The sequence below is a fragment of the Geotrypetes seraphini genome, chromosome 8, assembly GCF_902459505.1.
Source record: "Geotrypetes seraphini chromosome 8, aGeoSer1.1, whole genome shotgun sequence".
In the NCBI taxonomy this organism is placed as follows: Eukaryota; Metazoa; Chordata; class Amphibia; order Gymnophiona; family Dermophiidae; genus Geotrypetes; species Geotrypetes seraphini.
In genome coordinates this window covers 3736203-3762380 of record NC_047091.1, presented here as the reverse complement: position 1 = coordinate 3762380, position 26178 = coordinate 3736203, and the positions used below count along the sequence as shown (strand labels likewise).

General features: G+C 41.1%; 1 protein-coding gene across 1 annotated transcript in view; it reads right to left on the bottom strand.

Moving 5' to 3' along the window:
* Positions 1 to 9562: 9562 nt before the first annotated feature.
* Positions 9563 to 26178, bottom strand: part of FOXA3 (forkhead box A3) — a 43307-nt gene continuing 26691 nt past the window's right edge. The window contains exon 2 of the mRNA XM_033956654.1: positions 9563 to 14138. Coding sequence (XP_033812545.1) covers positions 12963 to 14138 — 1176 coding nt within the window. The 3' untranslated portion in view covers positions 9563 to 12962. The remainder of the gene's footprint in view (positions 14139 to 26178) is intronic.

The window sequence follows — 26178 nt, the reverse complement described above, 5'->3', positions numbered from 1 at the left end:
ACAGCTTATTTTGAAAAACTGGAAAAATTGGGATAGGTTAAACTATAGTTTTTGGTGGGAATCCTTTTGCCAAACTTATAAATTTGAACGTTTGAGTGCGATACAATTGGGACATTATAAGAAATTCAAGGAGGTTTGGGACCATTGACAAAATTTTGTAAAAATTGATTACTAGTTTTCCCCATTGATTATATATATCCAGGAAGGGGGGGAGAGGGGAAATATGTACTTAATTATTTGTTTATCTTGGTCATTTGTATTACTCTTGATTGTCTTTATACTGTATGAAAGGGTGGTTAGGGGATGGGATATGTACTTATATCAATTGATGGAATTAAGTGCTGCTTTATTATGTAAATTGTTTGATAATATGTTGCACTTGATGTTGTTTTTTTTAAAAAGAATAAAGATTTGAAAAAAAAAATAGTATTTCCATGTTAATAAAAAGAAAAAAAGATCTGTAGTAGTTCTTTATACTTACCTGTGTCAAAATCTTTTTTATTTCAGTGTAAAAATCCATATTTTTAATGTAACTCTGGTTTCCTTCCTGGGAATTGGTCTCAGAGAGGAGCCAGGTTACATTATTTTTAATTTTTTTAAATGTAATTCACGCCTTCTCCTCGAAAAAGGGTATAAATTTAACCCTCAGCATTCATGTCTACAAAAAGTAATTTTATCCAAGCAGGGATACCTTTATTTCAGTTGAGAGGGAGGGGGTTACATCAACAACCCCCTCCTTTATAAAGCCACACTAGCGTTTTTAGTGCCGGCCACAACGGTAACAGTTCAGATGCTCATAGGAATTCTATAAGCGTTGGAGCTGTTACTGTGGTGGCCAGCACTAAAATCACTAGCGCAGCTTTGTAAAAGAGGGGGGTAAATGAGATAGTAAGCTCTATAGAGCAGGTACAGTTTCTTATATGTATTTGTACAGTATGGTATATATCTAATAGCTTGTAGTAATATGTCGAGTAACATGCACAATTTCACTGATTACTAAAGACTGAAAAAATACTCTTAAGATATTTAATTGTAGTTAAATATTATCTTTAATAACAAAAATCCCAAAACAAATCTTTAAAACAGACACCGGGTTTCTAATGTATAATATATTAAATTCTATAATCACATTTTCCAAAGTATATACTGTATTTAAATATAAAGTTCCCCCACCCACAAAAATGTTTACACTTCCTCCTGCCTTGGAAAAGAAGAGTTGCATCTCAAAAATAGTAACATCTTAATACACTGTGTAAAATGCGGATGTGGCCTAGATGGTACAGCCATTTTACCTCCTGGACTTCAAAACTGAATGCAGACCAGTGGCTCTTCACTGGTGGACTAACAGAGCCTTTTCCCAGTTCCCCCAGAAATATGTAGAATGACAATCTCTCCAAATTGTAATTTGTAACAGTTTTATTAACAGTAAACAATTTTAAGCCAGAACAAAGTTGATGTAGTGGCAGCAATAGAGCCAAAGGTTTGCTTTAAAAGAGGGTATTTGAGTGCATTGCTTCTCTTTGGTTCATCAAAATTAAATTTACTTAAAAATCAAGGGAAAAAGTTTTTAAAAAATGGATGATGGAATTCTGACTTTTGGATTCAGTCATGGCTTCTTCCATTGAAGGCTGAAGCACTGGAGATCCTGGGTATCTTTCATTTGGCGGGTAAGTAGGCCCAGGCATAGTGATGGACATGCTTAGGAGAAGGTAAAGGCAAATGCTACTGTACTATGGAAGCTGAAGCTAGCAAATGAGTTGCATTGCAGGGGCCAAATAGCCCTCATGCCAGTCAGGGTTCAATGTCAACTGAGCAAAGAAAATCAAAGATGGAAGGCAAAGGGAGTGGGAGAATAATTATCTTTAACTGCTCCCTATTCTCAGTGGAAATATGGATGCACAAACATCTTGATTCATTCTACTATAAACTTTCTGTAACATTGTCTTGAATTAATCTATTGGATTTAATGGTCTGGTGCTTTGTGTGTTTGCAAGCTAGAAAGCTAGGGCTGTAACAGGTTCACCAAGATTGAGGGGTGTGGGAACAGGAGGCAAGATTCCTACAGGCTTGGCCTCCAAGGGGGGTCCAGTGCCTGCCATAGAAAAGCTATTCTCTATTTGCCTCAGAGACTGCATTGATATTGCCAACAGGGGGAGCAAACTGGACTCTGCAATCCTCTTCTCTCCTCTTCACAAGCCTCTCAAGAGTTTGCCTGCAGCAGCAACAACAACTTTCACACACTGACTATGGCTGTCTCAGAAACCTTTCAGGTTTTCAGGTCAGCCATAGGTAGTATGTGAAAGTTGCTGCTGGTGATCTAGTGAGTGAGAGAGAGGCTTGTGAAAGTAGGGTGAGGAGTGAAGATTCAGACTGAGAATCTGACAACAGGAGGGAGTGAAGATAAAGGGAGAATTGTTGATCATGAGAAGGGAGGAAAGAGATGCTGGGGGGGAGGGGGGAGAGGGAAAAATGTTGGACATGGGAGTGGAGGGGCAGGAGGAAGGAAGGGAGAGGGGCGAGAAATGGAGAAATATTGGACATAGGGGTGGAGGGGAGTGGAGGAAGGGAGAGATGCTGAATGGGAAGGGGGGAAGAAAGATAGATGTTAGACCTGGAATGCAACGAAATAGGAGATGCTATCTTCCCAAGGTAGAAAGTAAGAAAAATAGTGAAGGCAACCTAGGGTGCTCAATTTCTTTACTGTATCAATCAAAACTCGATACATGCATGTTTTGGCCACTGGCCTACTTCAGGAGTCTAAAATCAAGTAACATAAAATGATTTAAAAATAAACAACAATGATAACATCATAATAATTTTAAAATAGAGTGACATAAAACTGACTACCAAATAATTACAACAATAATAAACATTGTCAATATATAAAAAAAAGTCATTGTATAAAACAATATACCAGGTTATTAAAGACATGGTGAACATATACAAAAATGTAAAGATTAAATGTAATATTTAACTATTGTCTTTTCATGTATACCTTTGGGGCTAGCAATAAATGAATCTTATAAATGTCAAAGAAATGCAGGAATTCAGAAACTTACATGTCGTTAATGTTAAGACTATAAGTTTATAAATTATCCTGGTAAGCTTTTTTCCAGTAGATAGGTGAGACATTCTAGACAAGTGGGTAGTGTGCCCAGGGCAGTATTAATTCATTGAGGGTCTCTAGCACACAAGTGCACTGGGTCTCCTGTCCCACCCCGCCCCGCCCACATTTATTTACCCATTTTCTTATTTATTTCTTTATTTCCACTTTATTTCTTTATTTTCTATTTTAAAATTCAAAACAAACAACAAAGATTACCATACCAGTACCACTGTACAGTTTTTCTTCTATGCAACCTCCAAACATCTCTGAACAAATCTCCCTTTCCTTCCTAGAGGAAGAGATCGTCAGCTGGCAGGGCTTTGGGAAGACCACCAATTTATATTTTGCATATGGGTAGTAGGCATGGGGCATGGAGGGAAGATAATTTAGTGCCCATTATTTTATTGGACTAATACATTTCTCACTTAGCTTTCAGAGGTTAAAACCTCGTTCTTCAGGTCAGTAAACTGTACTGCTGTTACAGTATCCTTGTCCTGACCTGAGGAAAGGAGTTATTGGTCTCTGAATTAGTAAAAAATGTATTAAAATTAGTCCAATAAACAGGATCACCTTATTTCCATTTTTAATTAATAAATGATTTTCAACACAGCTTCAATATCCAAAAGCAAAAATAAATAAATTAAACAAATAGAAATTGTTTTCTACCTTTGTTGTTTGGTTTCTGCTTTCCTCATCTTCTCATCATTCTCTTCCTTCCATCCAATGTCTGCCCTCTCTCTGCCTCTTCCATATGGCATCTGCTCTCTTTATATGCCTCTTCCAGAAATTGTCTGTCTCTCCCTTTCATCTCTCCCTCCCCCCATCATCTTCCCTTCCCTCCTCCAATGGTTTGGCATCTCTCTCCTTCCCTTCCCTCTCCTACACTCCATGGTCTGGCATTTCACTCTCTTCTCTCCCTTGCCCCCCACTTCCATCAGCATATTCCCCTTTCTTTCCCTCCAACTCAATTCCATCCAGTATCCTTCCCCCTTATGTCTCTCTCCCCTTTTTCTGCTCACCAGTTCCATCAGCATCTGCCCCCTTATGTCTCTCTCCCCTTTCCCTTCCCCCTACCGGTGAGCTTAACCTCTGTTCCGGGGAAGATGGCCGAATCACTGATCAGGGAAGGTATCAATGAGCATATAGAAAAAAATAATCTGATGAGATCGAGCCAGCATGGTTTCTGTAAAGGCCGATCATGCCAGACAAATCTACTGCAGTTCTTTGAGGGGATAAATAAGCAATTGGACCAAGGTGACCCAGTAGACATTATATATCTAGATTTCCAAAAAGCCTTTGACAAGGTGCCCCATGAACGCTTACTGAAGAAACTGTGGAGCCACGGGGTGGAAGGGGACGTGCACAGATGGATCAAAAATTGGCTGGCGGACAGGAAACAGAGGGTAGGAGTAAAGGGGCACTACTCTGACTGGATAGGGGTCACAAGTGGTGTCCCGCAAGGGTCAGTGCTGGGACCACTGCTGTTCAATATATTTATTAATGATCTAGAAATGGGGACAAAGTGCGAAGTTATCAAGTTCGCGGATGACACAAAACTCTCCAGCAGGGTCAGAACTGTTGAGGAATGCAAAGAACTGCAGAGCGACCTGAACAAACTGAGTGAGTGGGCAAAAAAATGGCAGATGAACTTCAATGTGGAGAAATGTAAGGTCTTGCACATAGGGAAAGGGAACTCCATGTACAGCTACGCGATGGGAGGGAGGGCACTCGGGGAAGGCAAACAAGAAAAAGATCTGGGGGTATTGGTGGATAACACAATGAAGCCGGCGGCGCAATGTGCAGCGGCCTCAAAAAAAGCGAACAGAATGTTGGGCATTATCAAAAAAGGTATCACTACCAGAACGAAGGAATTTATCCTGCCACTGTATCGAGCAATGGTGCGCCCACATCTGGAATACTGCGTCCAATACTGGTCGCCATACCTCAAGAAGGACATGGCAATACTCGAGAGGGTCCAGAGGAGGGCAACAAGGATGATAAAGGGTATGGAGAACCTTTCATATGCCGAACAGTTAGACAGGCTGGGGCTCTTTACCCTGGAGAAGCGGAGACTGAGAGGGGACATGATAGAGACTTATAAAATCATGAAAGGCATAGAGAAGGTGGAGAGGGACAGATTCTTTAGACTAGCAGGGACAACTAAAACAAGAGGTCATTCAGAAAAACTGAGAGGAGACAGATTCATAACGAATGCAAGGAAGTTCTTCTTCACTCAGAGGGTGGTGGACACCTTGGAACGCGCTTCCCGGAGAGGTGATAAGACAGAGTACAATTCTGGGGTTCAAAAAGGGACTGGATGACTTCCTGGAAGCGAAGGGGATTACAGGGTACAGATAGAGTTACCTTACAGGACATTGAGCGAATAGGGTATGGATATTTTAGGTTAGGTAGGGAACACTTCCAGGTCATGGACCTGGGGGGCCGCCGCGGGAGCGGACTGCCGGGCACGATGGACCCCTGGTCTGACCCAGCAGAGGCAATGCTTATGTTCTTATGTTCCATGAGCATCTGCCCCCTTATATCTCTCTCCCTTTTCTCTTCCACCCCACTTCCATCAGCATCTGCCCTCCTTTCTTTCACTCTAACCCAATTCCATCCAGTATCCTTCCCCCTTATGTCTCTCTCCCCTCTCCCTTCCTTACCACCCTGCCCCCTTTCTCTCCCTCCACCACTCTTCCATGCTCCTTTCTCTCTCCAAACAAATGCAGAAGAGCTGGCGGCAACAGCATCGACAGCAACACCCGGCTCCCTGGCATCGACAGCAATGCAGCCCCTCCCCAGCATCAACTGCAATGTGGCCCCCCGGCATCAACGGTCACGCGACTGGCTCTGCTGCAGGAAGGTCCCGCGATGACTGCATCTGCCGGTCCATCCCCCTCCAATCGCTGCCTGGCTGGCCCGGATTGTCCTCTCTGACGTCAGAATTGACATCGGGAAGAAGGCTTCTGGGCGGCAATTAGCAGCAGCAGGGAGGTAAGGAGAGCAGCGATGGCAGCGGACCGGGGGAGGGTTTGAATTGCTCGCTGGAGGGAGGCTTTTTTTTTTTTTGCGCAGCAGGGAGGGACAGGAAGCAATCGCCTGTCCCGTTGTTCCTGCGCACAGCTTCGAGATACTGTCCCTGAAAACGGGACATTTCGGCATCCCGAAGCTGTGTGTGGGGACAACGGGACAGGGGATCTAAAAACAGGACGGTCCCATTCAAAACGGGATGTATGGTCACCTTATGTAAGAGCAAACTGGCCTGGGTCCTCAATGCAGACTGGAACTTGTGAAGTAGGTCAAGATGGATGCTCAACTGAAGGCACAACTGAGCTGTGTACCTTGGTCAGTAAGGCCAGACTGGAGCCACCAGAATGATACTGCCCAGATGATCTGCGATCCACTGGAAGACTCGGCTTATCATAGATCAGGAAGGAAAGTCTTCCTGCACTTTTTCACAGTCCACATGCGTTTTAACAACTTTGAACAGTTTAGTGTCATCTGCAAATTTAATCACCTCACTTGTAGTTCCAATTTCCAGATCATTTATAAATAAGTTAAATAGCACCGGTCCCAGTATAGATCCCTGCAGCACACCACTTTTTACCCTCCTCCACTGAGAAAAATGGTAATTTAATCCAATAACCAATGTTTAATCCACAAAATTGCCTCCTATTCCATGTTTTTATAATCTTGATGACCAAATAAGATATTTCTGTACTGTATCTTAAATTTCAGATTAGGATCACAGGAATTCAACCATGAATGAAAATTATACAATATCTCTGTATCACCCCTCTATAATATGAAAATATTATCTATGTATCTTTTGTATAATACGATTTCATCTGTAAAAGGGTTATCTTTCATATAGATCAGCAATATATAGATTAGTGAGATCTGGCGCCATTGATGAAACCATAGCTGTACCACATATCTGTTGAAAGAATTTTCCTTGAAAACAAAAGTAATTATTTGATAATGCTTTAGTCGCTAGTGCCAGAATAAAATGCCAGAATGCTAGTGCCAGAATGAAATGATTAGGTATCCTTTTGAGTGTACTTCCCTGTTTATTTAATTGCTGTAAACCAATTCGAACCTTCTCAGAATGATGACTTGGTATACAGAGTTAAGCTTTAGTTTAGTTTAGTTTAGTTTTCCCAACTATGCTGAGTGATTCTAACTGTGTGTATATTGGTAAATAGTGTGTCTATACCCATGGTGACTAAAGTGATATTTTCAAGATCTCCATCAAATGTTTTTAACAAATTAATCATTGAAGATGAATCTTGAATGTATGACTTAATCTGTGGAATGAATGATCTTAAAAAAAAGTCTATACATTTTGACAGTGGCTCTAATACAGAGTTGTTTTCTGAAATAATTGGGCATCCTGGCAGTTCCTAAGTGGACCTGAATTTTAGGTAATATATATATAGTGAGAATGACTGGATTTTATTCAGTAAAGAAATCACTTTCTTTGAATGTAATATATTCCACATCAAATATTAACTTAATTAATATTTAATTCAATTTTGAGGTCCTCACTTAACATAAGAACATAAGCAATGCTTCTGCTGGGTCAGACCTGAGGTCCATCGTACCCAGCAGTCAGCTCATGTGGCGGCCCAACAGGTCCAGGACCTGTGCAGTAATCCTCTATCTATACCCCTCTATCCCCTTTTCCAGCAGGAAATTGACCAATCCTTTCTTGAACCCCATTACCGTACTCTGCCCTATTACGCTCTCTGGAAGCGCATTCCAGGTGTTCACCACACGTTGGGTAAAGAAGAACTTCCTAGCATTCGTTTTGAATCTGTCCCCTTTCAACTTTCCTGAATGCCCTCTTGTTCTTTTATTATTCAAAAGTTTGAAGAATCTGTCCCTCTCTACTCTCTCTATGCCCTTCATGATCTTGTAAGTCTCTATCATATCCCCTCTAAGTCTCCTCTTCTCCAGGGAAAAGAGACCCAGTTTCTCCAATCTCTCAGCGTATGAAAGGTTTTCCATCCCCTTTATCAGATGCGTCGCTCTCCTCTGAACCCTGTCGAGTAATGCCATGTCCTTCTTAAGGTACGGTGACCAATATTGGACGCAGTACTCCAGATGCGGACACACCATCGCCTGATACAATGGCAGGATAACTTCTTTCGTTCTGGTTGTAATACCCTTCTTGATTATGCCTAGCATTCTGTTTGCCTTCTTAGCGGCCGCTGCGCACTGTGCCGTCGGCTTCATTGTCATGTCCACCATTACCCCCAAGTCCCTTTCTTGGGTACTCTCATTTAATAACATCCCTCCCACCTCGGGTTTCTGTTTCCCACATGTAATACTTTACATTTCTCAACATTGAACTACATCTGCCATCTCGTTGCCCATTCCCCTAGTTTGTTCAAATCCCTTTGCAATTCTTCGCAGTGCTCTTTAGTCCGAGCTCCACTAAATAGTATGGTGTCATCTGCAAATTTTATTATCTTACACTTCGTCCCTGTTTCTAGATCATTTATGAATATATTAAATAGCAGCAGCCCGAGCACCGAGCCCTGCGGGACCCCACTCGTGACCTATAAGAAAATAATAGAAACTGTATTACGAGTCTTTCAACTTCTCGAATGTATTTGTCTCTCTCCAAAATGACTATCCTGCTGTCTTTATCCGCTGGTTTGATGCCTATGTTGATATTCTGGGCAAGATTGTAGACTACCTGATGTTCATCCTTAGTCAAATTATGAAAAGCTATTTATTTCAATGAATTCTACATCTCTTAACACACATTGATGAAAAGTCTCAATCAAAGTATCGATTGGTGCTGAAGGAGTCCATTTGGATGTACATTTCATTACTGATATATCATTATCAGTTTTGCCTTAGAAAAGGTGTTGCATTTGTGTCTTCTTTATATGCAATGTAATTTGAGGTATGAGCTGATGTGATATAGTCCAATTAGAGATTTGATAAATGTAATAAATTATTTTTAAAATTAAATTAATTTTAGTTAGAAATCAACCCCCATTTTACAAAACTGTGAAAGCGGTTTTTAGCACCATTGGGCACGCTGAATGCTCTGCGCTGCTCCTGACACTCATAGGGCTCCTTTTACTAAGGTGCGCTAGCGGTTTTAGCACACGCTACAATGCCGCGTGCAGTAGATGCTACACCTCCATAGAGCTTGCGTTAGTATTTTTCATTTAGCGCCTGGTTTGCGTGCGCTAATCTTCGGCATGCGCTAAAAACGCTAACGCACCTTAGTAAAAGGAGTCCATAGAGTTCCTATGAGTATCATGAGCAGCGCAGAGCATTCAGCGTGCTGGCCTATGCTAAAAACCGCTTCCATAGGGCTCCTTTGATCAAGGTGCGCTACGGAGGTTAGCGCGTCGAACATTTCATCATGCGCTAACCCCCGCAGCAAGCCAAAATACTAACGCCTTGTCAATGGAGGTGTTAGCGGCTAGCGCTAGGCGGTTTAACACACGTTATTCCGCGCGTTAAACCCCTACCCCACCTTGATAAAAGGAGCCCAAAGTTTTGTAAAAGGGGGATAATTTTGGATAGAGGTTAATACTTTAGGACATATTTAAAATTTAAAGGTCAGAAAGTGCATATCATACTTTTTCACACAGTATTTTACACGATCTTATTATCTTGTTTCTATAATGTTATTAATAGATATTTCATATTTTATCTATTTTTATATTTTAAAATGTGCAATGAGTATGTAGCTATAATTTATAAACTTATTGTCTTAACATTAATGACATGTAGGTTTCTGAATTCCTGCATTTCTTTGACATTTATAAGATTCATTTATTGCTATTCCCAAAGGTATACATGAAAAGACAATAGTTAAACGTTGCATTTATAATTTTCATGACATTTTTGTATATTTTTGTTATGTCTTTAATATTAACCTAGTATATTATTTTATATATTGACAATGTTTATTATCGATGCAATTATTTTTTAGTCATTTTATGTCTCTCTATTTTAAAATTATCATTGTTTCATTTTAAATCATTGCATGTTACTTGATTTTAGACTCTTGAAGCAGGGCAGTCTTGATTGATACAATAAAGAAATTGAGCACCCTAGATCACTAGCCGCCTTCACTGTTTTTCTTGCTTTCTACCTTAGGAAGAGATGCTGGACATGGAGGTGGAGTTTGAGGAGAGGGTGAGAGTGATGCATAGTAGGGAGAAAGAGGGGGATGTTGGATCCAGGGGCAGAAGGAAATAATGGAGAGATGCTGGTCAATGGGAAAGAGGGAAGAGAGAAGGAGAAATGCTGGATCAAGGGGGGGGGGAGGGCAGGAGAGAAGGGATGGGAAGATGCTGGCCAGCTGTTGAATATCAGCTTGGCTAGTTATGTCCGCAGCTGTGAATTTTGACTTGAATATTCAATGCCAGTGGTCAGATACAGCACCAGCACTGAATATCCAGGATCACCACAGACTGTGGGAGGTAGCTGAGCTGCCTTCTGCAGTCTCAATATTGGACCCAATCTGTATTGGAGGAAGGTAATAGGCTTATGGTTCTAGTTTATCATTCACTATTTTAAAAACTAATACAAAAATAACTTTATCTGATTCTGCCTTTTGTAAAGAAAACTCAAGCATTCAATCAAGTAAAGAAAATGACCAACCCATTCACACATATTTTGGTCCATATTTACGTTAAATTATATCATAGTGGTAGTGGTAGTTATTTTGTGATATTTTGAAAAAGAAGTGACAACTCAGTTAGAAATTGTTGGGCTTTGGCATACACAGTGTTGGCATTTCCTGTTTCAGTATTCCATAAAGAGGGCAATTCTTAAACTAGGTGCTAATATTTATATGTGCATTATGCACTCACATGTTTATGCTAGTATACTACCTATGCTCTATTATTCCATAGCATGTAGCTGGGTGGCATACACTGGTAGAGCATGGGCAGGACATAGGCAAGACTTCTATTTATGCATGTAACTTACAGCATATAAGTTATGCATATAAGGCATTTGCACATTTATGCCCATGGCTGGCATAAATGTGTGCATTCACCTAAATATCAGGTGTGTATATATAGGGTAATGTTAGTATTCTATAATAGAACCTAGGCATCTAGATTCCTTTATAGAATAGGCTCCTACCATATGCCCTTGAGGCACTTAAACGGAGGCCCCTTTTTTATAGAATTGACTCCCAAATGGCTGCTTACCTGCATTCAATACAGGACACTAGCTTGTGCTTTCCCCTTCAGGTGAACTTTCCATGGACTTTCCAAACCCAAAGGAAAGCATTTACCTATTTTTCCACAATAAAATATAATATTTTTGTTTAAATAAAAAGAAAATCACTGGTCCTCAGATTTCTAAAATATCTGAGAAGCATCAAGCATTGTGGTTGGTTAGACAACCTCATGTGATTGCCCAATATGTGTGGACATGCAATCAGATCAAATAATAATTCATGATGATATAACATCCAATAACTATCCACTTGCAATTACAAGAAGAACAGTTGAACAGGAAAACAGAATAAACTTGTTTTATTTTAATATTAAAATCTATGCAAATGTTAGGGCCCCGAACCTTATGCATAAAACATCTTTTTTGGAACTATACCAGTCCTTCTTTTGATAACTTTATATACCTTTTTGTTTCAATGAGACATTTCGTTGTGCCATTATACACATTGTACATTTCACTGAAGACATTATACCAATTTTATATACATCATCTGTCTGCAAAGCGTTCTTTCAAGAGAAGAAAAAATGCAGGCAGAGAGAGGCGAGATGTATGGTTAGAGGGAGAAAAGAATGATGGGACCAGAGGACATTTTGGTGCCTTGTGTTCAGTTATTATCCTTGTTATCACTCAGCTAAGATGACAGGTTGGACCAATTCCTTCAGATCCTTTGGGGATCCCTCTTATTGACTGCTGAAGTTCTAAATCAGAATGTGGTACCTAAGCTTTGATGACAGTGAGGGAGGAAGAGACCAGGCCCTAACTGAACAATCCTTATGGGGGATCTGCTTTTGCAACCAGACTTATTTATTTTTAATGTTCAATGTTCAACCGATATATAACATCGCCATGTATTATATAAATTTCACTATTAAGTTACTTGTAGTTATGTCTATCTTTCTCCTTCATGTGAGAAGCCAAAGGACAACAGATCAGATCTGATTGATCCAAATGGCTGTTGTGACCAATAGCATCATGCACACATTGAACACACATGTCAATGAGACTAAGACTACTACAAGGGTTTGTACAGAAAGTTGTAGACAATCAAAAGAAGGTTAGATTCTATAGATCACTCTGGTTTTCATTCCATCCAACCATCTGTGTAACTATGAAGGACAAGAACAGGGAAAAACAACAAAGGACTATAAAACTAATGACATTGAAAACATGTTTAATTGACCCAGAGCATGTTGCTATTTGCCATGGATCCTTTTTAAGAACTCCACAGCAATAAGAAACTTTCTTCTAAGGCCATGACCAAGGATCATCCTTTACTCTGTACCATTCTGTAGGAAGAACAGAAATAATAGTCCTGGGGGATAGGTAGAATGCATCAAGCATATCCTATGAAACCTTGCATTGGAAATTTCAGTTTCTCAGGTCTTTCCTTCCACCATTCTTTTACCTTTCCCTCTCCCTCTCCCCTTTTCCTTTCTCCCTTCTCTCTTCCATGCAACAATGATGGAGTCTTTCTTAACAGCAGCTAATCTTTGGTTTATGCCCATGAGGGAATTATAAACAATATTTAAAGTTCTTATATTTAGTAATTTTTTATTTACATTCCTAGCCTTTCTTCTTTCCCCATTTCTTCCAGTTTTGGATCTCAGTGATATCCTCTAGTTTCAAAACTCTAGGATGCATTGAGGAGAGATCTGCTGTAAAGGGTCTGGTAGTATGACCCTGTCTCACTAAGGGAGGTTGTAGGCTCATATGTGTGCTTGCTGTCTACAGCTGAAGAGCCAAAGCTGCTGTAGGCCATAGCCTGTTCATAGGACTTGAGGTCCATCTTGTGGTTCTGTTCTGAAGACATCAAGCTGGTAATTGAGAAGGGGTGATTGAAACTGTACTGAGGATCAATTTTGAGGTCATTGGGAAGGTCCAGGTTAGTGATGGATGTTGAAAAGAAATGGCTATTCATGGACTGAACTATGGAGATGGGAGAGCTCTCAGAAATAGGAGGGGACACCTGACCACCTGAACAATCCATTTGGACCAAACTTCTCTGTTCTTCAGATCCATGAGATGTGTCTGAATGGCCTGATTCAGCTCCTTCTGAGCCAGGATTTGGGCTCTGACTTTCAAGGTTAACAACTAGTTGCTTGGTTACAGTTTCCTGGGAGGGAGAAGTCTTTAAAGGTAGCTTCTTTGCTTTGTCTTCAAGTTTGAAGCGCTTTTGCCGTCGGAGATAGCAGCCATTCTCAAACATATTACCAGAATTAGGATGTAAAGCCCAGTATGAGCCTTTGCCAGGCTTGTCAGGGGATCGTGCCACCTTTACAAAGCAGTCATTGAAGGACAGAGAATGGCGGATAGAATTCTGCCACCGCTGCTGGTTCTCCCTGTAGTATGGAAAGAGATCCATGATCCACTGGTAGATTTCATTCAAGGTCAGCATCTTGCTAGGAGCCTGCTGTATTGCCATGGTGATAAGGGAGATATAGGAATAGGGAGGTTTAGCATGAGTCAAAGTTCGCCGATATGGCTTGGTGATCTCCTTGGGTCTATTGATGCTGGATGGGGAGTAACCCAATGGAGCAATGGCTTGTGTCATATTCTGATATGGAGACAGAGAACTGATACTGACTGCCTGAGTTCCCAGTGAGGTCAGTGCCGGGGTGACTGGGGAAGTCACCGAGGACAGTCCCATTGGGTTGGTAGTGCCAGCCAGTCCTGATAAAGAGGTACCATTAAGGCCATTACTTGCATAGGAGATATTCATGGAGCCAGGAGAGCTTACAGAATTCAGGGTCATGTAGGAATTCATGGATCCTAGGCCAGATGTCATGGTGCTCACTGATGGATAGATCTATGAGGAAAAAAAGAAAAGAAGTATCAATTAAGACCTTACGGGGGTTTTTAAAGTTTTTTTGTGCTGCAAGGATTAGCCCATACTAGAGAATGACACGGGGAAAAAATTTGTCCCTGTCTCTACCCCATCCCCGTGAACTCGGTCCCTGTCCCCACCCCATACCCGTGAGCTCATTCCCCGTCCCTGCCCCAGCAAGCTCGGTCCCTGTCCCCGCAAACCATCTGATCCCATCCACACAAGCCTCAAATAGTTTTATACTGAACACAACTACAATACTACTTTATCCTAAAGCAAAAAAAGAAAAGAAAAATAATTTTTTTGCTACTTTTGTTGTCTGGTTTCTGCTTTCCTCATCTTCTCATCATTCTCTTCCTTCCATCCACTGTCTGCCTTCTCTCTGCCTCTTCCTTATGACTCTTTCTATGCCTCTACCAGAAACTGTCTGTTTCTCCCTTCCATCACTCTCTCCCCCCCTCCATTGGTCTGGCACCCATCTTCTTCCCTCCGCTCCCCCCATGGTCTGGCATCTCTCACTCCCTCCCCCAGGTGGTTTTTAGCATCTCTCTCCTCCTTTCCTCCCTTCAGATCTGGTATCTGTCTCCTCCCCCTCCCCCAATGCTCTGGTATGTCTCTCTCCTCTCCATTTCCTTTCCCTTCCTTTTCTGTTCTTCCTTCTCAATTTGTTTTCTACCTGTCTACTTACTTTCTAGCCTCAATTTCCCTTTCATTGTGTCTACCTACAGCTTGCCACATCTTTCCTTCACCCCTTCCAGTATCTTACTAAATCTATCCTCTTACCCCAATCCAATATGTGCTCCTTTTATTTATCCCCTCCTTCCATCCAGTATGTGCTCGCTCTCTCCTCTTCTTCCAAATTTTGCTCCCCTTTCTCTCTTCCCCACTTCCTTCTAGTGTCTGCTCCCTCTCTCTCCACTTTCAGTGTCTATTCCCCTCTCTCACTCTCCCCTTCCAACCAGCATCTGCTCCACCCTTTCCCTCCACTTCAGCGCCACTCAACCTCTTCCCTTCATTGAGTCACCTTCCTCCCTTCTCCTCACCTTTGCGGGCACTCTTCAGACTTTTCTCTTTCTGGGTGTCCGGATGCAGCAACATTCTCACAAGTCCCAAGTGACTGCCCCAAAGCTTCTCCTCTGACATAAGCTGCCCAGGCAGAAATAGGAAGTGTGTCAGAGGAGAAGCTTTGGGGCAGTTGCGCTGGACTTGTGAGAATGGTTTACCATGTCCTGACACCTCAGAAAGAAGAGAATTTTGAAGAGCGCCCAAGAAGGTGAGGGGAAGGGTGGGAGGTGGCTAGAAGGGAAGAGATGCCCAGATGGTTTTTTTTGCCACTGGCAGGAGGGATATAGTGTTGTAATTGTGAGGAGGGCTGGGAAGGGAAGCAACGCAGCAGATACTTTAGTGCGGGGACAAGGCCATTCACTGCTCCACGGGGCGGTAAATGGCCTTGTCCCTGTATCCAAGGCAACCAGTTTTCTTCCTCCCCGTTTTGGTGGGTTACCCGCTGCTACCCGCTAGCTGTGGATAACAGTCACCGTGTCATTCTCTAGCCCCTACCTAAAGAAGCTGCACAAACTATTGCTATGGGAGCTAAGTGGGGGGTTTTCTTTTATGAAAAAACCCCTTTTAGATGCAAATTTATAAAGATGGTGACAAAAATGGCTATAGAAGACCTATCTAATCTAATCATCATTTTATATACCGAATCTACTCCCTAAGGAGCTCAACTCGGTTTACAGTTCGTTAAAAAATGAAACATAACAAGTAAAAACTGTGGGATAAAAACAGAAATTGGTTAGATTAGAAGGATGGAAAAAGTTAGAAAAAAGTATGTTGAATTGCTTAAAATTACTATACGACAGCTAGAATCAAATTAACTGTTGTGAAAACAACCAGGTTTTTAAACTTTTTCAAAATTGAAATAATTGATCTACCAGTCTTAGAGAATCTGGAAGTCCATTCCAAATTCTCACCAATTTAAAAGTAAAAGATTTACTAAGCTTCCCAGTGCATTTAATACCTTTCAGAGAAGGAAATGCTAATTTGTGAATTGTAATTCTTGAATAGCAGGATCTAAAGGAATTATGACTAAGGGGAATCAGAGTCAAATATTCCATAAAGGAGTTTGAAAACCACACATGCACACTTGAACTGTATCCTATGATGGACCGGAAGCCAATGGAGTTTTCTCAGCAATGGGGAAACATGATCGTACTTTCTCTTTCTAAAAATAAATTTGGCTGCTGTATTCTGTATTAACTGGAGACGATCTAAACTGCCCTGTTTAATACCCAAATAAATAGAATTACAGTAGTCCAACTGGGCCAACACAGTGGATTGTAATAAATAATGTTCTTAGAATCACGTGATGTGCTGAGCCGGGTAAGACGTATTTTGCTCGAGCTCTGGGGCCTCGGGTCCTTTCCCCCTGCACTGCTTCTCTAATCTTTAATCATCTTTGCTAATCAGCAGCTCCTCTGGCGGTGCTGGTATATGGACAGGTTTGTCTAACATTTGACCCTGATTATGAGTGGGAGAGCCACTCGAAACGAGAAAGAAAAATCCACGCGCTCCCTGAAGTCCAACTCCAAGATGGCGGCGTATGAATCAGCCCCGCGCTTCAACTTTCAGCCGAACACATTGAAGCATTGTCTGCGTCAGTAGTACATGCCTTAGAAGCCCGATTTGAACAACTATCGGGGCAGCTCATCGTCATGGAGACTCTTCCTGCTGACACCACGAGGCGTACCGAGGACCTGGAAACTCAAGTGGTGTTGACGGAGGACGCTCACATCACCTCGGCGGTGGAGTTGACTGCCCTGAAGGAACAGGTGTGTTGGCAAACTGAAAAACTGAAAGACCTCGAAAATCGTTCATGGAGGGACAACCTACGGCTGGTGGGCTTCCCAGAATCGGTGTTGGATGCTACCATTCTATCTACTGTGGAGTCCTGGCATGCTGGGGGGGTGGGGTGCATGAGTGTGTTTTGAATGTTTGTATTTTTCTTGGGTTCCCCTTGGGGCACTATTCTGTTCTTCTTGGTAGTGCTGGTACGCCTATGGGGGTGGGGTGTGAATGTGGTTTGCTTGGATTATCAGTCCTGCTTAAATATAAGGTTCTGGGAGCTTCCCTCTTTTGGATCCAGTGGTTCCTCTCCCTAGCTAGGTTTTGGCTCTGGCTGGGTGTTTTTTGCAGATCACCAACAGCCTGATTGGGTTGGCTACATTTAGTCGCCTGCAGTGTTTTTGAGCCCTTTTTTTCTGATCGTGTTGGGTATGCTTCCCTTGGGGTGCTTCCTGTGGTCCTTTTAGGCTGGGGAGGGGGGCTGCTGTGCATCTCGGGAGTGGTATATCACTATGGAGCTGGATTCCAGTTGGTTTCCCTTACATATTTGGGTTGTGTGTGTGTGGGGGGGGGGGACTGGGGGCCCTGCTCACAGAGTAGTGACTCCTTCGCTCTTCTCCACCTCGGTGGTGTGGTGCAGGTTTTTGTAGTGAAGAGTTTGGGGGGTGGGATTAGTTAGTGGCGTACCAAGGGGGGGCGGTCCGCCCCGGGTGCACGCTCCAAGAGGATGCACAGCCGGCTGGATCCAGAACCTCCCGTGCTGCTCCAAACGGCATCTCAGCGTGGCTGCCGTACTTATAACAGAGCAGAGTCGACAGTTGCACTGATGTGAACGAAGGTCCCGCGATGACTGTGCCGTCTACCGCCTCTGTTCCGGAAGAGGTAAGTGACGTCGGGCCTGGCAGCTGCAGTCATCGTGTGATCTTGCTGCAACTCCCTGCGTCTGCTGGCCCAGCCCCCTCCGACGTCACTTACCTCTTCCATCTGGAGCAGAAGCAGTCATCGCGGGACCTTGCTGATTTGGGATGGAGAAAGAAAGGAGCATAGTAGGGTGGTGAAGGGAGAGAAAAGAGGTCAGGGTGTTATGGAAGGATGTAGAGGGTGAGAAAGGGGGGTCAGGGTGGTATGGAATCATGTTGAAGGGTGAGAAAGGGGGTCAGGGTGGTATGGAAACATGGTGAAGGGTGAGAAAGGGGGGTCAGGGTTGTATGGAATCATGGTAAAGGGTGATAAAGGGGGTCAGGGTGGTATGGAAGGGTGTTGAGGGTGAGAAAGGGGGGACAGAGCTACAACAGGACTATTTGGACACTTACCTGCAAGAAAAGGGGGGACTATTTTTGCAAGTCCCAATTTTCTGTTTATATTTGATTTTGAGTGCAAATCCTAAACTGTGATAATAAATAAAGTTGGACTCAGGTTTTGAAAAAGCTTTATTTTCCTGACAATTTCTATGTTGCATTGTTTATGAAACCCAGCAGGACTTTCAACCTCTTTTGAAAGCACGCTAAGGACTATGGTTGTTGAGCCCTGGTCGGTAGCCAAACACAAAACCCGGCACCGGCGAGCTCACAACATGTAACAACCCCTTTCATTTCTATGTGGTTGCATATCTCCTCACTACTGCTATATCAACTATGTATAAGTAACATTTTATTGCCTTTTCCTTTCTCTTTATGAATTACCCAGTACTTCTCATATCATCTGCTGTTGCAAGACTGCCATCATATCGTTTTGGATACGCTTCACATATGTTAATGTTCATTGTTACTCTGTTTTCCCCTTTTGGAACACTCATATTGTTAGTTTTCTCATTTGTATTTCATAAAATCAATAAAACTTATTGAACTGAAAAAAAAAAAGATAGAAGAGGTAGATATAATAGGATCTCTGTGACCTGGTGGAAGAAGGACAATCAATGGGACACTGTTATCAGGATACAAATTATATTGATATAGTGAGTCAAATTGGAGGAGGGGATGTTGTGCTATATGTTACAGAGGGAATTGAGTCAAACAAAATAAATATTCTATACAAAACAGAGATAGCAATGTAGAATCCTTATGGATAGAAATTCAGTGGGTGAAGGGAAAGAGTCTATAACCATCTACCAGGACAGAATGAACAGATAGATGAAGACATATTAACAGAAATTAGGAAAAATTGGGCAACTGTCAAAAACTGCCAAAGTGAGTGATATCAATTACCAATAGCAAAGAGAGAGTAATGGAAAAACAACCACGAAGATCTTCAAACAAATCCCATAAAGTTTAAGCAGAGAAAGAGACACTATAATGTTATATATCAAATTTATTTTAAAAAGTGGAGAAAAAAGGCCTCAACAAAAATTGCATACATAATTATGCTTATAGCCAAAGCTGCAATATTTTAGCTCACATTCACCATTGGTCAACAAAAAACTCTCCTAAAAGCTATTCATTACCAATAATCAATCAAAAAACAAATATAGTATCACTCCATTCACTACCTGAATTAGGGATTATGCACATTACAAGCAGAAGGATTTACACAGAAACATAGATACAGATAAAAGCCAAATGGCCCATCTAGTCTGCCCATCTGCAGTATGCACTGTCTCCTCTTCTCCCTAAGAAATCCCACATATCTGTCCCATGCTTTGTTGAATTCACAGTCTTTGTCTCCACCACCTCTATCAGGAGACTATTACACACATCTACCACCCTTTCTGTAAAAAAATATTTCCTCAGATTACTCCTGAGCCTATCACCTCTTAACTTCATCTTATGCCCTCTCATTCTGGAGCTTCTTACAAAATGAAACAGACTCATCTCATGCACATGTCATGTAGGTATTTAAACATCTCTATCATATCTCCCCTCTCCCACCTTTCCATCCAAGTCTACATATTGATATCTTTAAGTCTGTCCCCATACACCTTATGATGCAAACCATCAACCATTTTAGTTGCCTCTGGACCGACTCCACAAAACTACAAAAGATCACAGAAGGAAGAAGACAGGCAAAAATTCTGGAAAAGTGAAGAGGGACTGGTTGAATAGTCAGGAAAGCAAAAATGCAAAGAGAAGAAAAAAATAGCAGACACAGTAAAATGGGGGAACAAGACATTTTTTTTTAGATATATGAGTTATTGGTGGAAGTGCAAAAGTGAAGGGGAGGAATATGTAGAAGCCAATAAAGATATGGCTGAATTGCTTAACAAATACTGTATTTCTGTTCTATGTTCAAAGCTGAAGCGCTAGGAGCAGAACTGCAGGAAACAAAAGCAAATAGGGCTGGAGGTGTGGTAGACCCTGATCAATTTTCAGAGGACTGTGTTCATGAGGAGCTTGATAAACTAAAGGTGGATAAAGCGATGGGGCTGGATGGTGTACATCCGAGGGTACTGAGGGAACTTAGGGAAGTTCTGGCTGCTCCACTGGCTGACCTTTTCAATGCTTCGCTAGAGTTGGGAGTGGTACCAGAGGATTCAAGAAGGGTGGTTGTGGTCCTTCTGCACAATAGTGGAAATAAAGAAGAAGTAGGGAACTACAGTGCTGGTAAATCTGAATTCTGTGGTAAGTAAATTAATGGAACACTTTTAAAACAGAGAATAGTGCAGTTTCTAGAATCTAGATTACAGGATTTGAGGCAACATGGTTTCACTAGAGGCAGGTTTTGTCAGGTTATGCTCCTTAACCCTTTCAGGACCATAAGGATCGTAGGCCAATTTTTGTGGTTTTGACGACATTTTTATGGTAAAAAGGGCTTGCAGATGCCAAAAAATTGATTTGTTTTGTGAAATATCATTATTTTTATTTAAAAAATCACACTTATGGCTTATGGACAGTGTGGCAAGTGAATCTTCTCGTCAATCTGGCAACGACGCTAATGAATGAATGTCGGAACCAGTTTGTTTACATAAAGGCAGTATCATATGGAATCCGTAAATATCAAATTTAGAACTGTAGACTATCCCAATCAAAATTTATAGGATTTTAAAGTTATGGGACAAATTTGTCCCTTGGTCCTGAAAGGGCTACTGCGCACCTTCGTGCGTGATCTAAGTGCATACTTATATCACGACTATTTTTCTCAAAGAAAAATCAATTCCTACTCACTTTATTTTTATTAATCTTTACCATAATGCAGTCAGCTTAAGCATCTCACATCCCAGTTATTTGGGATAATAGACCAGCAACTGCGAATAAGCCAACAGTGAAATGTAATCCTCAATGGCTAAAAATCCCCAGGACCTCGCTGCTTTCTATCACATCTTGTAACCTCAAAATAGGCATAATTAACTCAAGATCTATTAAAAACAAATATCATTTAGTGAAGGACTCCATTTTACTTAACACATTAGACATCCTTTGTATCTCTGAGACCTGGCTTACCAGAAGAGACAAAGCCTACCTCTCCTTTGCCTGTATTCCAGGCTACACTTATATCTACAACCATCATTCCGGAAAGAAAGGAGGAAGATTAGCAGTAATCTCTAAGAACGTCCTAGTATCTAATAAAGAACTTTTGCTGCCACGAGCCCATATTGAATTCTTACAATTTAAAGTAATTAAAACTCCACAGACTGACTTTTTGCTTCTTTATGTTTCCCCTCCAATAAGTCATGATACCTTCACTCTTCTGCAATCGATTTTATTTGACTTCAATACTTCCTCTGACAATCCAGTTATACTGGGAGATTTTAATATCTACTTTGATGTCCAGGAAAATGCCTTCACTTCTGAAATATCACAACTCCTCACAGATTTAGCTTAATCTCCTTAGTAACAGATCCAACTCACACTGCTGCTCACATTCTAGACCAAATCTTTGTCCCAAACTCCAATAGTTATTCATTTTCTCCCCCTTCAACCAGTCCAGTACCCCGGTCTATCCAAAGCTTTTAAGAACTTCCTATTGTACCAAATCCGTGTCTTTCAGACATTATAGCAAACTTGATATAATCGTTTCTTTGTTATTCTCACTACAAATTGAGAATCTCTGTAACGCCGCATTAGATGAGCAGATTGAAGCATGACACAATACTACCCAACCACTCCATGATAACATTGCACCAATTTGTGTCCGTACCATAACATCCAACAAGCTTAAGAATCCCTGGTACACTGCCGAACTTACGTTAATTAAAAATCAATTAAGATCTCTAGAATGGAAATGGTGTCGCAAAAAAAACTCTTGTTGCTTTACAAAAATATAAAGAACAAGGGAACTACTATAAATACAAAATTAATCAAGCAAAAAATAATTACTACTCTACTCGCATAGCAAAGGCAAAAAAAACTCTTCAACACTATTCTCCATTCTAGAATCATTGACGGCATTCAACCCAAAAAAGGATACTTTATCAAACAGTCAACTTACAATGCAGGACTTAGCAAACTACTTCAAAAAGAAAGTAGAAAACATCAGGGATTGTTTTCAGGCAAAAGTCACCTCGGTCTCCCCTGAGAAGGACCAAGCATCATTTCTGCCAATCTCAAAATGTTCCAATTTCAATTTACCCTCACTCAATGACCTAACAAGACTCCTCAAAAGCATTAATACAAAAGGGGCATGTTTGGAGCCTATCCCTGCATCAACAATAAAATGTCTCTTTTCTATTTTTGGCCCATTCATACATAAATTGATCACAAATAGTTTATCTACGGGATGTCTCCCAAAGCACTGGAAAGCATCAACCATCCGTACGATCATTAAGGATCCTAACGTGTCACAAAACGAAGAATCAAACTACCGACCAATTGCTAATATTTCATTCCTTGCCAAACAAAGAGAAAGTAGTCTTTAATCAAATCACGGATTTCATTGATAAAACTCAGGTATTACACCCAAATCAAACTGGCTTCAGAAGTAATCACTCAACTGAACATTCCTTGATCGGAGTAACTACCATCATTCTATATTTCTTAGATCACCATAAGCCTGTCCTGGTTCCACTCCTACTTTTCAGACCATTCCTCCAAAGTGCTTTTCAATAACTTCATGTTCTACTTACTCTAATACCTATGAAATTCCTCAAGGCTCTGTACTGTTTCTTCGCCTCTTCAATATTTTCTTGCCACCATTACTGACATTCAGCCAATCAATTGGATCCATCCAACTGATGCTGAAAATCACAACAATATAATTAACATCAACCAGAAGTTAGAACAAATTAATGACTGGCTCAGGGATAATATGCTGGCTCTACATGTAGCAAAAATAAAAACCTTGAAAAGATGGTCTCTCTCTGCCATCTCCCATCCAACTCAACAATACACTATTAAAAATGGTCAACTCTATCAAAATCTTAGGAGTAATCCTCAATCAAAAACTATCTTATCATGATCATATCAGCGCAGTTGTTAAAAATTGTTTTTACAAACTATGCATGATACGATCATTGTCTAAGTTTCTCGAACCAGCAGCGCTAAATATCCTCATCCACTCTTGTGATCTCGAAATTGGATTATTGTAACTCTATATATAAAAACATTACACTAAAAGAAATCAGATGCCTACAGATAATCCAAAATACAGCAATAAAAATCATCACAAATTCTAAAAAGTATGATCACGTTACCTCCCTTTAAATGCTCACTGGTTCCCCATTATGTACAAGGACGTTAAGATCAAATGAACAAAACTTGTTATCCATCCCATCCTTGAAGGTCATCAATAAAAGACGTACAGAGATTATCTCAGTTACAGCCCCCCAACTTTGGAACTCCTTACTCATCTATCTCAAGGAGGAGACTAAATTAGACAGATGTAAAAAATTTCTTAAAAGTTTTCTCTTTAAGAACGCTTTCAATATTTATGATTAGAGCATAGACAATATTCTTATAATGTTTCTTTTGATCAATGATACTTTTTAGTACTATTTTATTATTCTATATTCCCCCCCTTTCATTCTAACCTTTAATGTCTCTCTTTGCTATATATATATATATTGTGGTTCCTCCCCCTTTTCCTTACGTTTTTGAGTTAGTCTATTATGTCTATGAGTTTATTGTATGCATATAATCGTGTGCCCCCCCCCCCCACACACACACACTTTTATTGATGTTCAACTCTTAGAAATACTGATAAGCATTAGAATCAAATTTTAAATAAAACTTGAAAAACTTGAAACTTTGATGACCGGAGAAATGAATAGAGGAAGAGTATTAGATGTGGTGTATTTAGATTTTAGCAAAGTCTTTGACAGTGTTCCATACAGGTATATAATAAATAAACTGAGTGCCCTCGACATAGGCCCCAAAGTGACAGACTAGGGCCCCCGATTCACTAAAGTCAGCGATCATCGCTAAACCTGTTTTCACAGGTTTAGCAACAATCGCTGCTAACTGTCCCGATTCACAAAAGGGCCCACTGCATGTTTTTCCCCTCGATTGCCCATTTTCTGATCCAGCCATGCAAATTAGTAAAACCCCATGCAAAATAACCAAGCGATTGATTCACTTACATTGCTTGTCTATTTTGCATTGGTACTTATGATCCTAAAACCCGACTGCTGTAGACCTGTCGGTAATTGTGTTACCGACAGGTCTGCCTGGTTTTTGACAGGTCTGCATGGGTTTTTTTTCCTTTTTTTTCCATGGCACAGATATTTTGCATATATTACACATGCAAAATATCTGACCCATAAAAAAATGAAAAATATCCCCCACCACTCACAACAGCCCTCCCCCAATGACCCCCCACAATTGCGTGCCCCTTGAGCCACCATTCCCCCCCTGAACCCCAAAAAGATGGCAGGAGAGAAGCCCACTTTCTCCTGCCTCTAAGGCTCCTGCCCACCCGCTCCCCTGAAAAAAACAGCAGGGGGGATGCCTACTACCCTCCCCGCCCTCTCCTTCTCCCTGCCCCGGTGTCCGTACCTTCTGTTGGGAGCAGGAGGTACCACAAACACCTCCTGCTCCTGTTTCTCTACCCAGTCTGCTATGCAGGACAAAGCATTTCCTTGAGATTTCGGTTCCTGCTGAAAGCCACTCTAAGATCCTTATCCTTAGATTACTCCTGAGCCTATCACCTCTTAACTTCATCCTATGCCCTCTCATTCCAGAGCTTCCTTTCAAATGAGACTCGACATATGCATTTATATCACATATTTATCTATGGTACGGTTGCACCTAGAATACTTGTGTATTTCTGGTCGCCATATCTCAAAAAAGATATAGCAGAATTAGAAAAGGTACAGAGAAGAGTAATGAAAATTATAAAAGGGATGGGACGACTTCCCTATGAGGAAAGGCTAAAGCGGCTAGGGCCCTTCCTGCATATTCATAAGAACATAAGTAATGCCTCTGTTGAGTCAGACCAGAGGTCCATCATGCCCATGCTCGTGCGGCGGCGGCCCATCAGGTCCAGGACCTGTATAGTAATCCTACATCTATACCCTTCTATCCCCTTTTCCTTCAGGAAATCATCCAATTCCTTTTTTGAACCCCAAAACCGTACTCTTCCCTTTATACATAGAATTTCTATTCAAATGGATTCCATGCTGCTATGTCATGCAGAATGTTTATTTTGTTTGATTTAATTTCCTTTTTAACATATAGTGCAACCCCCTCCAATTTGATCTATTCTATCATTTTGATATACTGCAATTTATACCCTGGTAACACAGTGTCCTCCTTGCACCAGCTCTCTGAGATGCCTATTATATCTACCTCTTCATTTAATACTATGAGTATAATAATAATAATAATAATAACAGTTTATATACCGCAGTACCATTAAGTTCTATGCGGTTTACAAAAGATTAGTGAAGTACAAGTTGAGTTGACGTACAAGTTGAGTTAACTTAAGGGATGTGGGAACAATGGGGAGAAAGGGCAGGAGCACCGTTAGAGAGGGGAAAGAGAGAAGTGGGTCAGCTGTCTAGGTATTTCAGGAATAGGTGAGTTTTGAGTATATACTCTAACTCTCTCATCTTAATTTTTAGGCTTCTAGCATTTGTACACAGATACTTCAAATATTTTTTTCCTTGCATCTACAGGCTGCTTAGAAGTTGACAGGGATAATTTGCATCCTTTACTCTGCTTTCATCTTAAACACTCCTGGCTTTCTTTCACCATTATTGAGACCTCTCTATTGGGATTTCCTAAATATTCTGTTTTAGTAGTATTCTTCAAGATTACTCCACAATGAACCATCTGCTTCCAGGTGACTATCAGCTTCTCCTCCCCCA